The sequence below is a fragment of the Cuculus canorus genome, chromosome 22 (assembly GCF_017976375.1).
Source record: "Cuculus canorus isolate bCucCan1 chromosome 22, bCucCan1.pri, whole genome shotgun sequence".
In the NCBI taxonomy this organism is placed as follows: domain Eukaryota; kingdom Metazoa; phylum Chordata; class Aves; order Cuculiformes; family Cuculidae; genus Cuculus; species Cuculus canorus.
Genome location: NC_071422.1, coordinates 4,061,820 through 4,075,395, shown reverse-complemented (window position 1 = coordinate 4,075,395; position 13,576 = coordinate 4,061,820). Strand labels below are relative to the sequence as shown.

At 49.0% G+C, this 13,576-nt stretch overlaps 1 protein-coding gene and 1 long non-coding RNA gene across 4 annotated transcripts in view; one reads left to right on the top strand and one right to left on the bottom strand.

Annotated features, from left to right (window-relative positions):
• Positions 1-3,227: 3,227 nt before the first annotated feature.
• Positions 3,228-12,262, bottom strand: LOC128854283 (uncharacterized). The gene is made up of 3 exons (XR_008453283.1): positions 7,398-12,262; positions 6,335-6,398; positions 3,228-5,850 (listed from the first exon to the last, which is right to left on the bottom strand). It is a non-coding gene; the product is annotated as an uncharacterized LOC128854283 (long non-coding RNA).
• Positions 12,263-12,398: 136 nt separating this feature from the next.
• RPS6KA1 (ribosomal protein S6 kinase A1) overlaps positions 12,399-13,576 on the top strand; it is a 49,820-nt gene continuing 48,642 nt past the window's right edge. For 2 of the 3 annotated variants that reach the window (XM_054086281.1, XM_054086278.1), the window contains exon 1: positions 12,399-12,554. In XM_054086281.1, coding sequence (XP_053942256.1) covers positions 12,492-12,554 — 63 coding nt within the window. In that variant the 5' untranslated portion in view covers positions 12,399-12,491. The remainder of the gene's footprint in view (positions 12,555-13,576) is intronic. The other variant, XM_054086280.1, reaches the window with a different exon arrangement.

Below are 13,576 nucleotides of genomic sequence, written 5' to 3'. Positions count from 1 at the left end.
TGCTCAGGGACTAATATTGCTGACTGTAATTTCTGAGAAATGGGTCCTTATGCTGCAGTTCCTACAGATGAAATGGAGCTATAGTTGAAGACAATTTACTGTGTGAGCCTGTCATTGCCAGGGGATGGGAAGGAGATGGTACAGGGGAGCTGATTCTGGGTAAAGTTTGATTGAGGCTAATGAGGAGGAGATACCGACTAATAAAGAGCTTTAGTAAGGTGGCATTAGGAAGATTTCTCATGTGAAAGGCTGGGTTGCTCTTTAAATTGCTTTGACAATTTGGAGTTTTAACCATCTCCTTGCAAAGGGAATTTTGAAGGTGCCAGAAAATCCATGCTGTGACAGAAGAAACAGCAACGAAAAACTTCAGGGAAAATTTCCTAAAATGCATTAAAGCCTCAGGACAGGAACATTTCATTGCCTTAAGTTCATAAAACCAGCCTGGAGGAAGTAGTACAAAGTGTAGTATAGCCCAGCAGTGGTTACAGATGACCCAGGTGGGGAACATCTCATCGCTGCACCTTCCAAAGTACCTGCAGGTAACAGATATTTAAGCCCCAAACTTTCTAGGTTTCCTAGTGGTGTTCAAGGTCAGGGTGGATGAAACTTCAAACAGCCTGATCCCGTGGAAGGTGTCCCAGCCTATGGCAGGGGGTTGGAACTGGGTGGGATTTGAGGTCCTATCCAACCCAAACAATTTCATAATTCTAGGTTTTCCCTTCTAAACAGAATCGATAGTGAATTTCATTTTATCATATTCAACTATCCCACTGAATTTACCTTTGAGTTTTTAACAAAGTTCCCTCTGGGCAGCAGCTCTCCCCTGTTCTCAGGCTTGTTAGCTGCTGTTGCTGTGCAGACGTGAGTGTATAAGGCAGTCATGAAGCAAGAGAGGAGTTAAATTAGATTACTATTAATCTGGTTACACTAGATTACTATTTTAGCATTGCCCAGACAGAAGATTTTTTGTGCCTTTATCCCAATAAAGTGGTGTCTCTGTGCTTGTTGTTGATGGAAATAAGCATTATCTCAGTATAAGGACTAAATGTACGTATATTTGGGGTTCCTTGTCCAGCCGGGGGACTGATTGTAAACTTAGGCAATAGAATTACTTTTTCTCTTAATTTCCTTCTCACCGGAGATAATACCAGAGATTGTTTCTGTGTTGTGGGTGTTTTGTGAATAGGTTCTGTTGGTTTGCTGCCTGTTTTGAGATAGATGACCAGGTTCCCCCGCCATGCCACGACCAAATTAGCTTCCTTGTTGGCAAGCCCTGCAGCAATCAAGGAAGGAAAATTCCATTGATACTGACTTAATTTCTCTTGCATGGTTTCAAAAGTGCCTGGATCCGAGGGACGTTGGCAGGGGAAGACTGGATTTGGCAGCCTCATAGTACCTTCTTGCCACAGCGCAGTGGACTTGGGGATTTTAGTGCTGTTTAGCTCATTAACCCCCTCCTTGAGTAACAGCTTGTTCCTTCCCTTCACCACACGGTGGTATCAGCAAACACAGAATCGGGGCTCTGCAGACAGTAAATGGCAGGCAGCATCCAAAGCCAGCACAAGCTGCCTTTTGGACAACCCGGGAGCCTGGAGCCTGGTTTGTCCTGGTCTATCACAACCTAATGAGTGTTATTTGTTTTTAGGAAGCAGGAGGAGGTCTTCTCTAGCACCTTCCATCCCTCTGTGCTTCTACCCCTTTCGGAAGATCGGGATTAGACAGCTGATGAAGGCCTAAGCAGTGTGAGCCCCTCTGAGCCCCCTTAAGGTACCTCTGCAATCACGGTATGTGGGCACTTTCCAGGTCTTGGTATGGTTTTGCTTGAAATCCGGAGTACACAGTTCATCGTCAGTTTACAGGCATAGCTGACATCCCACAGCATCCTTTCCGGAGCCAGCCTTTGAACTTAGGCTTCCCAAATCCTATTTTAAGAATCACTGGACTGTTCCTTTTCTTCCTCAGGCAGTTATTGCAGCTGCTGTGACACATGTCTTGGAACTTTAACCCTAAACTAGAGCTGCTGCTATCCATCTCATCTGTCCTCAACAAAGGAAGGGATACCTCATCCTAAACCCAGATTTAAGTAGGTATTTTATAGGTATCATTCTTTATCAGGAAGTGCAGGGACAGGACAAGGGGAAACGGTTTTAAGCTGAAAGAGGGGAGATTTAGATGAGATCTTAGGTAGGTATGTTTTCCTGTGAGGATGCGGAGGCCCTGGCCCTGGTTGCCCTGAGCAGTGGTGGCTGCCCCATCCCTGGAGGGGTTCAAGGCCAGGTTAGATGGGGCTTGGAGCCCCTGAGCCAGTGGGAGGTGTCCCTGCTGGGGACATGTTGCGGGGTTTGGAACTGGATAGGCTTTGAGGTCCCTTCCAACTCAAACCACTTTTGGTCACTTTTAGACTTGTTGGTAGAAACTACTTAGATCAGGCTTGCTGCATCTTCAACCTGGGATTAGGAAATAAATCATATTGTTCAAAGAAATAATACTTTACTGAAAAGCCTTCTGCGCTTTTTGCCCTGTCTCCTTTTGCTTTTGTATGCCAGTATTTTGAGTGCACGTGCTTTTTCTCTACTAGCTAAAAACAACCTAGGAAATAAAATTGTGCAAATGCACAATGCTAATTTAAAGTGTGACTTGCGTGATTTTTCTGATGCTGTGAAATGCAGTGCTCAGTTTGCCAGTCAGCAATTTTTACCAGCATCCTGTTTGTTCAGTCTCACAGAATGCCATCCCATAACGTGTACTGGGTTGAAGCAATGCCATGAGTTGCAGAGAGGTGGTTTTCCTTCACCTCTTACGTTATGAAATATCTTAGTCATTGGGTTATCTCCTTCTAACACACGTTTTCCATGTTTGCCTTTACCCAGGAGCAGCGTGTAAAGCTGGGAAGGAAGTGGCTGCTTCCCAGAGTTGATAAGATTGCATGTGAAGCACTTGACACCCTGATGATACTTCCTTGCAGTAGATGCAAAACGGAAAGACGAGCTCCTGGTAAGTTGAACCATTCCTTTTCTTCAGTTCTCAGTACCTGCCTGGGCAGGGAATTTGTGCATTTATTGGGATGGGGATTTGAGCACTTATTGGGGTGGAGATTTATGCATTTATTGGATGAAGTGGGCAAAATACCACCCAGAATGATAGGGGAAAAGCAGAGATTTCCAGTCCCTGATTAGTATAAATGCTGTGGCATGAAGATGTAGCAAACATTGAAACCAAATGTTTCAGGGATGTCTGCAAGTGCACTGTACTGAAAAATATATTTTATTCCCATGTCTCCATTAAACACACCGTGTCACCATACCCTGCTAGTTCCTGGATAACAAACCTACAGTGATTATTCAGTCATTAGCAAAGTGAGCAGACCAGGGTTCTTATCCATTTGCATGGGAATACTTTGGGAGTTTGGTTTATTGATTAACTCACTAAATCAACAGTTTCTATCAGCAGAGCAAGGATGAGCCAGCCTTAAGTTGAGCTTACGGTATGTGTTTGGGGAAGGAAACCAATAGGCCAGCGCAGCCCAGGACTGAGGATGTGGATAAACCCTTTCCTCCTGTCATCTGTGGAGGTGGGGGGGCTGGCAGCCCCACAGCCCCACACTGGTCGGTCTGATGGGTACTGGCCCCAGCTGGGTTATATTCCACACAGCGCCTGGCTGGCACATGGGAGTAAGACAAAACAGCCCAATGTCATTCCAAGGTCCTCACACGCTGCCTGCTCGGCGCTGGGTTTCTGCATTCGCTCCCTTTGTGCACCTGAGCAGGGAGAAGTGCAATGAGTTATTTTTCAAAGTCAAAGGCTGTGGGCTCCTGCCCAGTATGAAGAAACGGTGTCTGAGCAGGTGGCTCATTACACAACTAAATGTAGGTGAAGAAAGAACGTTGTCTTCTTTGCGCTCCTGTGCAGCCAACCCAGCAGCAGCTTCTATGCCGAGCTGCCTTATATAAGTTTGTGCAATACCAGTCTTTCCTCGCAAGAGGGATTCTTCTAGCATCCCCATCTCACCCATGTGCTGATTCTGCAGAGTTTTTGTGTATCAGACACAATTCCCATCTTAGACTGGGAGGCAAAGAACTCAGTTTTCCCCGTGCCTGATGCTGAGTACTGCAGGACCATAGCAGGTAACTAACTTATATGCTGGGCAGGCTGGTTTAGCCTGTTCTTCATCCAGACTGGTTTGCTTTCTGACGTAGTGAAAAATTTCTAAGGCCATAGTGATGATATTTAAGCCCATCTGCTTCTGTCTTTACAGTGCTGATATTTAAACCCATCCATTTCTGCCTTTATCTTCCCCTTCTGGAATGCTTCCGGCAGCAGGCGAGCTTGTGCCAGTAGCAAGCTGGCAATCCTGCAGAGGGGACTTTTGTCCCTTGGTAATTGACTCCCATATTCATTTCCAAAGAGCTGGCTAACAGCTGCCAAAAGAACTGTTTTCCATCTCAGTTGATCAATATTACCTTTCAACGAATATATGGTGGTACTGGGTGTTAACAGCTAATAGCACTATGCTACTTGCGCTGTTTTAAGGACTGTAGAATACCCCAGAGTCCTTGTGTTTGAGAGAAGACCTTTGAGTTAAATAACATTACATTAGATGTTATGTATTATCCAGTTCCAACACACTGACCCTATTTTCTCCGTATCTTATGCCAGGCTGCTGCCACGGAACATTTATCTCCAACATTATGTTAGTGGCTTCTTAGGTTAAGGGGAAAATGATTCTGTGCAGACTTTAAACAGACAGGCAGCAGGTCAGGCCAGGACTTTCTGAAACCAGATTGTGAGCAAATACCTGATTTCACACAGGAAAAGAGTGAAAAGAGTTGTTACCTGCCATACAAGTCTCAGTTTTGCCGTCACCGGAATCTGTGGCAAAACTCAAACCGTGTTCCAGAGTTGGAACGATTTAAATTGCTCACTGCCTCTGGCAAAGCCTTTATTGATACAACACACTGCAGCTTTCATCCATCCGTTGGGAGACAAAAATACCTGTTTCTGAAGTTTTTACTTTGTAACTGACTGTTCCTCAGTGGCTGGAGATGCTCCTGTGAGCAAAGCAGAGGTGAGTGAGCTGGGAGATCCCACCAATGGCGAGGACGCGTCCCTTGAGCGCTCAGAGCGCTGGAGGTTGTTCTGCGCTTTGAGGAGTCTGTGATTATTTTTGTTTCTTTATGTGCTTATTTTATGAATTCACTAATATAAATCTTGGGGGACACATCTTATTAAAGATATTTAGTACCCAGTGGGAAAACTTTGCTCTGTGAGTCACACCGCCCTCCCCTCTTTACAGTGACAGAGGAAAGCATAACAGAGACGGCTTTCGATCACGGAGGTACCCACAGTGTTTAGCGGAAGAAAGATAAAAGCAAGCTTCTTGCTTTTGGTCTTAGAAGTTATCTTTTCTGAGCAGTTCTGGAGCACGACAATGAAATGAGAGCAGCACACAAGAATCAGGCAGGTGGGTTTTTAGCATGATAATGGAGAACCTTTTGGGCTGAACTTTTAATGCCTCTATGGCTGCTGGAGAATAATTCTGAAAGGATTTTGCTGGTTAAGGATCAAGTAGTTCCTCCCTCATCAGCAGTAAATACTCCGGGTAAACTTGCCTAGAAGTGCACCAAGCACCCCTAGGAGAGTCAGAGACAGCTCAGCTGGACAGTCCTTACATTGCTGACATAAACAAAAAGTGTCTGTTTTGGAAAGAGGAATGTCTACAAAGCAGTCTCCAAGCTCCCTTCCTTTACTCATCATGAAGGAGAGGGAACGAAAAGAGCAATTTGAAAAGCAGAAATGATGTTCCGCCAGCGTTAGCAAATTCTCTTCTGCTGTCAGATATTGATTCTGTTCCTGGGGAAGCAAAGAGAGAATGTTCTAAAATAGTCCAGCAGCAAAGTACCAACCTTTTATTGCTGCACCGTTTTATAGAATCATAGAATGGTTTGGATTGGAAGGGACCTCAAAGCCCATCCAGTTCCAACCCCTGCTGTGGGCAGGGACACCTCCCACTGGATCAGAGGCTCCAAGCCCCATCCAACCTGGCCTTGAACCCCTCCAGGGATGGGGCAGCCACCACTGCTCGGGGCAACCTGGGCCAGGGCCTCCCCACCCTCACAGCAAAACATACCTACCCGAAATCTCATCTAAATCTCCCCTCTTCTGCAAAATAGATCTAAGAGCCTTGCTAAGTCCAGACTCTGGGGGGTTTGGTAACGCTGATGAGGGACAGATAGATTTTCTTTTGCTAGGTAATTAAATTTCTGGCAGCCCCAAACCTGTTGTGCCTTTCATTTGCTCCCCAACAAGGAAACCATTGAGCACTGGGAACGTGTACCTGCTACCTGACCATGCAAGCCGGCTGAGTCACATCTGTGCTGCTGCACTGCCTTCATCAGCTTCTAAAACACAGAAAACAAGTGTTATTAAAGGAAAAGTTGGAAACCTGAATTGTGAAGGCACCTCTCTAGAAAATCTGCTTGTATTATATCTTCTAATATAACACAGTTGGTCATTAGGCTGAAATATTCCCATTCCTCATTTTTTTGGAAGTTTGTTTCTCTAGTTGTTTTTGCGATGTGGCTTTTCGAGGCTGGATGTGCGCAGCAGTCTCTGGTAAGACTGAGAAATAGTATCATGAGTATATTTGTCTTACCTAAATCAGAAATAGAGTTTATTTTTTCCCATAAGGAAAACATTTCCTTGGGGTCTTTAGGCTTCTCCTCAGGATTTCTGAAACTCACTTCAAATTTCGAAATGGTTTCTTTTCTCCCCACTGTGAGTGATACCATCCTAAACTATGGAATGGGGTAATTAGGAGCGGGTGTTTGTGTGTGCCCTAAGCAGGACGAGACTTGTTCAGCTGCATGATGTAGGCTTGAGACCACGAAGGCTGGAATGACATTTCCCTCTCACCAGCATTGGGTTTCTGTTGAAATGTGCTTTTGTTTTCCTCTGCCCTGTCTGGAGAAACTGGGACCTGTGTGTTCCCTAAGTAGCACAAAACCTGTATCCACTTAAAAGCCCCATCACTTGTTTACAAGTTCTTAAACCTAAAAGAACTGTAAAACCTGTACTTAGCGCTACTGTTTACTCAGCTTTCTCCTGGCCAGGGGACAGTGAAAACAGGCCTGGCAGTTTCACTGCTGTTTACAGTGTGTAATAGTTTTCTCTTTTATGTTATCACTGCCTCGAATAGGCCTGCACTGACATAAACTACAAACAGATCTGTACACTACTTAAAACCAAAACTTGCCGTATAATGCACTCTTAAGTAACTTCCCACCTGGGCTGCAAGCCTGCTTTAAAAAATAAATATAAAAAAAAGGAAAGCAATTGCTTGTAGTCTAAGTGGAGTTTCCTAAAAACCTTTTTTGAGTGTTGTTGGAGCTACACTTGACCTCTTGTTTTCCCTTCCAAACAGGGAGCTGAAGGCAGTGGAGCCTGCGGAGTTCTGCCCGGTGTGAGGCAACAGCAGGCGTGTGCAGCTGGCAGAGTCCAAGTCCGCTGCAGCTTGTCATGAATCCAAAAAGCTGATCCAGAGCAAAGGCTGAATGAGCTGTGAAAACAGCTCCTCTGAGGTCCTAGGAAATAGCCAAAGGTTAGGACGGAACTGAATGCAATTGGGCAGAACATTATCAGACTCGCATATTTCGAATACCAAAAAAGCAAGTCACCTCCCACTCTCCCCTTAGATGACATTAAGAAGAGATGTCTAGGTTTGAAACAGATGGTTTTCTCTTTTTGTTTGGCTGTGAAGGGTTGTGTCCTGCGTAAGAACAGGAGTAGACTGGCACTCGTTTATTTGCATCCAGGAAAGGGAAGGTAACTGATACAGGAGACCAGCAGTGATTGTATCCATGACAACCAGCAGATATGGCCTTGCTGCCTCGCAGCTCGTTCCCCATCGCCTCCCCTGCCTTCCCAGGGCACATCCCAGCTCTGACGGGTCACTCGCCTCAAGTCATGTCTTGGCTACAATCCAATATTCCTGAATGATAGGTGCAAACGTCACAAATTAAGTGCATTGCCTGGAGCCAACAGCTTAATCAATTCTGCCAGCAAAACTCTTCCCTGGCTGGAGCCACTTGTGCTTCAGCCGGGGGGTTCCCTGGGAGATGTTTCAGAAGATGTGGTCCATGGGGCTGGCATGGTTTACAGTAATACCATGTAGACGCAGGGTGAGCTTAGCAGACCTAGAGTCAGTTTGCAGAACCAGCTGGCAAAATACAATGCATTTTGCAAAAGAAAAGCTTTCAGGTGTGCTGGACACCTTCAGTGAGCTGAGCACAGTAGCACGACACTCACCTTTGCAGGGGTTGTCGGCAGAAATTAAAGGTTGATGGTTGGACTTGATGATCTTGGAGGTCTTTTCCAGCTCTAACAGTTCTATGTTTCTAAGGCAGTGCTTCTATTCTATGGTGATGGTTCTTGTGCCTGCACCAGCCCCTTGCAGAGCAATGACAGCCGTCTGGGCTGTGCTTCCCTCCCAGGACCTCTCCTGCCTGCTGTGGTGTAGTTTCTACATTCCGACCACTGCCTGGACCTGCCTTGGAAAACACTGGCATTTGAGGCAGCTGCCATTGCACATGGTGCTAAGGAACGGAAAGAAATCTGCCAGAAAGGCAAAAAGCAATTCTGCTGTGAAACACAGCCAAGGTTCCTCATTTCCAGGGCCCCTGCTTTATATCTTCAACGTGATGTTTGTACCACGCTAAGGAAAAGCGTGTCCCTGGGATCAAAACAAGGTGATCTATCATCTCTTCCTCTGTAGTGGAAAAACAAAGCAGAAGAGGCAATGAAATGAGATGGCGAATTGAGAGCTGGGGGTTCGAAGACAGGACGTGGAGTTCAGGTTCTACCCTGACAACCTATTGAAAACATGACTCAGTTTCCCGATTAGTGCAGCGGGGATAACGAGGAACTATGGAACCGATTAGTCAATTTTCAAAATACAAAGAGGGTTGCTGCAAGCTCTAATTAAATGACTCTCTTAGCGTAAACACAAAGGAGATTACACAAGTCTGTAAGTCATAGTAGGCATTTCTTGTGCCTGCAAGCTTTTTGTATTTCCTTGTGTGTGTAAAAGCAACACAGCATGAAGCAGGCAGTTAGCAGCGATGCTCCCTGACTTTGGGGAAAAGAAAGGATGTGGTGAGCCGTGGGAGCAGAGGGTTGGTGTATGGTGAGGTGGAGAATCACCTGGGCAGCTTTTGGAATAACAAGGAACAATTGGATCTGGTAATTTGGAGAAGGACCAAATATGTCCGCTTCAGAAGTGCTTCTCTGGGGACAACCAGCTTAACAAATGTTTGTCAGCCTCTTTGAAAAGGAAAGCATTGCACACCAATGCAATGGGGAAGGACTGTTCACAACGGCTTGTGGGGACGGGACGAGGGGCAATGGGTATAAACTGGAGAGGAGCAGATTTAGACTGGACATAAGGAGGAACTTCTTCACCATGAGAGTGGTGAGACACTGGCTCAGGTTGCCCAGGGAAGATGTGGCTGCCCCATCCCTGGAGGTGTTCAAGGTCAGGTTGGATGGGCCTTGGGCAGCCTGAGCCAGTGGGAGGTGTCCCTGCCCATGGCAGGGTGTTGGAACTGGATGATCTTTTAAGGTCTCTTCCAACCCGAACTATTCTATGATTCTATAATAACAGCCAGCTGCAGAGGCGAAAATACCTACAATTATATTTGAGAAGGATTTGGTGTTTGTAAAACCAAGCTAAGACCGCAACATTTTGAATTTTCAGCTACACAACACTGATGAGGGCCCTCCCAGCTCAGATGCAGTGCCTGTTTACCGAGGCAGCAGCAATCCCCAGCCTGCAACTGTCTCCGAAAAATACCAGTAGATCTGGTTTAATCACTGTATTTAGCCATGACGCTCACCCAAACAGCAGGCTCGTCTCTTCAACTCCAAAGTACACTTTTTGTACCCTGCTTTTTATAGCTGTGCTTTTCCTGGGAAATAAAACCTCGGGGGAGACCGCTACCTCATTTCTCTCACCCAGACATCCTGCCCTGGACTCACCAGCAGCCCTGTGTGGCACATTTCTCGTTCCATTAATCAGCTACGATTCAGCCTTATCTGGTGCAGGAATCAAAGGAAGGTCAGTCTGATAAGAGCTTCTCTCAGCAGATAGAGTGCTTCTCTTTGAGACCTTGGCTTGTCTGCTCAGCTGGTTTGCTGTGGTACAGCCTAGGATTTTGGGAAGGGGCATGTATAATATTGAGGAAAAAGTTCCCTTTTACTCACATTTTACCGAAGCACTCTGTTTTCCTGTTTCTTTATAGAATTATTGGTTACAAAAAAGACCCAAATCTTTTTCAAACGGTGCATCGCTAAGGGTTGACTTCATCAAGGTGTGGCTGGAAATACTTAATGAGCCTAAGTAAAAGCATGTACAGCTGGGGTTTAGCATTCCGAGGGCAGCTGTCCCAGGAAGCCAGGGCTCTACAGCCCGTAACCCGTTCGGAGAGGGAAGTGCACTCCAAAAAAGGTGAATTAGGACAGAGCTTTGAAAAATTCCAGTTAATCTTCACAGCACTTGGAGCTAATCTGTAAGTCATCATCAGGTCCTGCTTGTGATTTTGGCTAGAGCTGTCATCTTTCTTCCCGTGTGGAGGAATCTAATGCAGAAAATTCCCACAGTGACAGTAACTGTTTGAGCCAAGCCCAGGACCTGCTGTCTCCAAATCCTGTGCTCAGAGCCCCCCCTCTGTGCCAGAAGAGTTGGAGCCCCAGATGAAGGCATTAAATAACACAAACCCACCAGACTGGGACTAAGCGAGGTCCTGTTATAGCCAATTAAACTTATGTCACTTACTGTTGGAACAAGCTGAGGCGGATCTTGTGGAGAGTTATTCATTCAGCTCCAAAGCTACCCATAATTTCCCCTTATTGCCTGGTACACGGCGTGCCGTCTGGTTACATCCATCCTCCAGCTGCTGCAACCTGCTTTAAATGGCATCAGTAACACGATGATGTCAATACCAGCATCCCTTTTACCTTCTTCATTTGTTTGCAAAATGCATCTCCCTTTCCTTCTGCTCTGTGTGCATGTTGGATGGATCCAGGGTGGGAGCGGAGAGGGCGGGAGGGTAGGACAGTGCTCTCTGCATCCGTTCTGGAAGGAGAACAAAGACAACTACTTTGTGACCTGGTCCTGTGAATACAACCTTTATACATCACATCCTGGTGCACTTGGAGCTGTGGACAAGCCCGCAAGGAATATTTAAGGCATAATGCCAGGCACAGTTTTCCAGTTAGGTGACCCACCAAACGTCTCCCAGCTTCCAAGGAGGGTTATGCATAAAAGTCGGGCAGGATCAGGTGCTGAGCAGTTACCTGCAGCAGCTGAGAGCATAATCTCATTCTGGCTGGTCATTAACGTCTGGGAAATCTCTGACTCTAAGGTCATGACTGTTACTATAAACAGGGGGAAAAAGAAGGTTAGAAATAAGACAAATTCTTTTCCAAGTGTGGAAAAGCAGAGTTATAGGGTGGTGTAGAAAACAGTGGAAAAGCAAGTCTGCAATTTCAAGGTCACAATGGAGGGTTAATGGTAAAATATCAAGAGGAACTATTTGAAAGGCAGAGCAAGGCCTCGTGTAGCTCCGCGAGGAAAGGGAGACAGGGATCGCCACTGCCTCCATGCCAGGGTAGGTCTATTGAGATGCAGAAAAATCCTCCATATTTCACAGCAGAAAGACAGGCGGGCTGACCGTGAGGTGACAAAAGGCAGAAATGATGAAGCTTTACGGAGCGATGACTTGTTTAGGCTGGAGGAAAAAATGGTTCTAAACCCACGGGTACCACTGCGCCTGAATAAAACTAACAAATTATCCTGCCTACTTCTTCTCGTAAAACAGCAAATTAAAGATTTGACAGGCTGAGGGAGTTGGGGTTGTTCAGCCTGGAGAAGAGAAGGCTGCGGGGAGACCTCAGAGCAGCTTCCAGGACTGAAGGGGCTCCAGGAAAGCTGGGGAGGGGCTTTGAGTGCAGGGAGAGGATGAGGGGGGATGTGTTTAAGCTGAAATAAGGGAGGTTTAGCTTGGATATTAGGAATAAATGCTTTCCTATGAGGGTGGGGAGACAGTGATCCAGGTTGCCCAGAGCAGTGGTGGCTGCCCCATCCCTGGAGGTGTTCAAGACCGGGTTGGATGGGGCTTGGAGCAGCCTGATACAGTGGCAGGGGGTTGGAACTGGATGGGCTTTGAGGTCCATTCCAACCCATCGCATTCCACGGTCCCTGCAGCCCGCAGGAGCCTCTGGCAGCGTCCCCGCCCGGCTCCATCCCCTCCATCCCGCACCCGCCCGGCCACGCCTCGGGGGGAACCGGGATCGCTGATCGGTCCCTCCTTCCCTCCCTCCCAGCTCCGCTCCCCGGGGCTCCGAGCGGTCCCTCCCTCCCGGCCAGCCCCGCCCCGCCCGGCGCGGGGACCGGGCACCGGCGCGCTGCGAGCCCCGCGGGGCCACCGGCCGGCAGGATGCCGCTCGCCCAGCTGGCCGAGCCCTGGCCCGACATGGAGATGGTGCATCTGGACACGGAGGTGAGAGAGGGGCTCCGGGCCTGCCCGGGATGCGCCGAACAAAGGAGCGACCGGCACGGCCTCCCCCGCACCGCCCGCCGCGACCCTCTCGGCTCCGGGGCTGGGGGGTCCCGGCAGGGGGAGAGCCGGCAGGGGCTCCCGGGGCTCGGGCTGCGGTGCCCGGGGCTCTCGGGAAGGGCTACCCGGTGCTGCTGCCGGTGGCCTCCAGTGCTCGGGTGTGCAACGGCGGGGCTCCCGGAGGTGCTCCCGGGGCTCGGGGTGCAATGCCCGGTGCTGCTGCCGGTGGCCTCCGGTGCTCGGGTGTGCAACGGCGGGGCCCCCGGAGCTGCTCCCGGGGCTCAGAGTGCGGTGCCCGGGGCTCCCGGGGCTCGGGGTGCAATGCCTGGTGCTGCTGCCGGTGCTCGGGTGTGCACGGCAGTGCCTCTCGGGGCTTGGGCTGCGGCTCCCGGGGCTCATGGGGCTCAGGATGCGCTGCCCGGTGCTATTGCCGGTGGCCTCCGGTGCTCGGGTGTGCACGGCAGGGCTGCCCGGAGCTGCTCCCGGGGCTCGGACTGCAGTGCCCGGTGCTGCTGCCGGCAGCTCCCGGGGCTCAGGAAGGGCTGCCCGGTCCTGCTGCTGTTGTCCTCGGCGTTCTGGGGCTCGGCGGGTGCACGGCAGGGCTGCCTGGAGCTGCTGCTGGAGCTTGGGGGGCGCTGCCCGGGGCTCCCAGGGTCAGGGTGCAATGCCCGGGGCTCCTGCCGGGGCTCCGGGGCTCGGGGTGGGCTGCACAGAGCTCCTATCGGTAGCCCGCAAGGATCCGGTGCTCGGGATGGGCTGCCCGGTGCTCAGAATGGGCAGCCTGGAGCTCCGGTGGGTGCCCAGGGCTGCTCGCGAGGCTCTGGGGTTCGGGATGTGTTGCCCGGGGTCTCAGCGTGGATGCAGTGGGGTTCCCTGGCTGCGCTGCTGCTCTTGCAGGCTTTGATTATTCAGGGAGCACAAGCAGTGTGCTCCTAACTCTCCTCCCAGACGTAGAGACAGTCGCC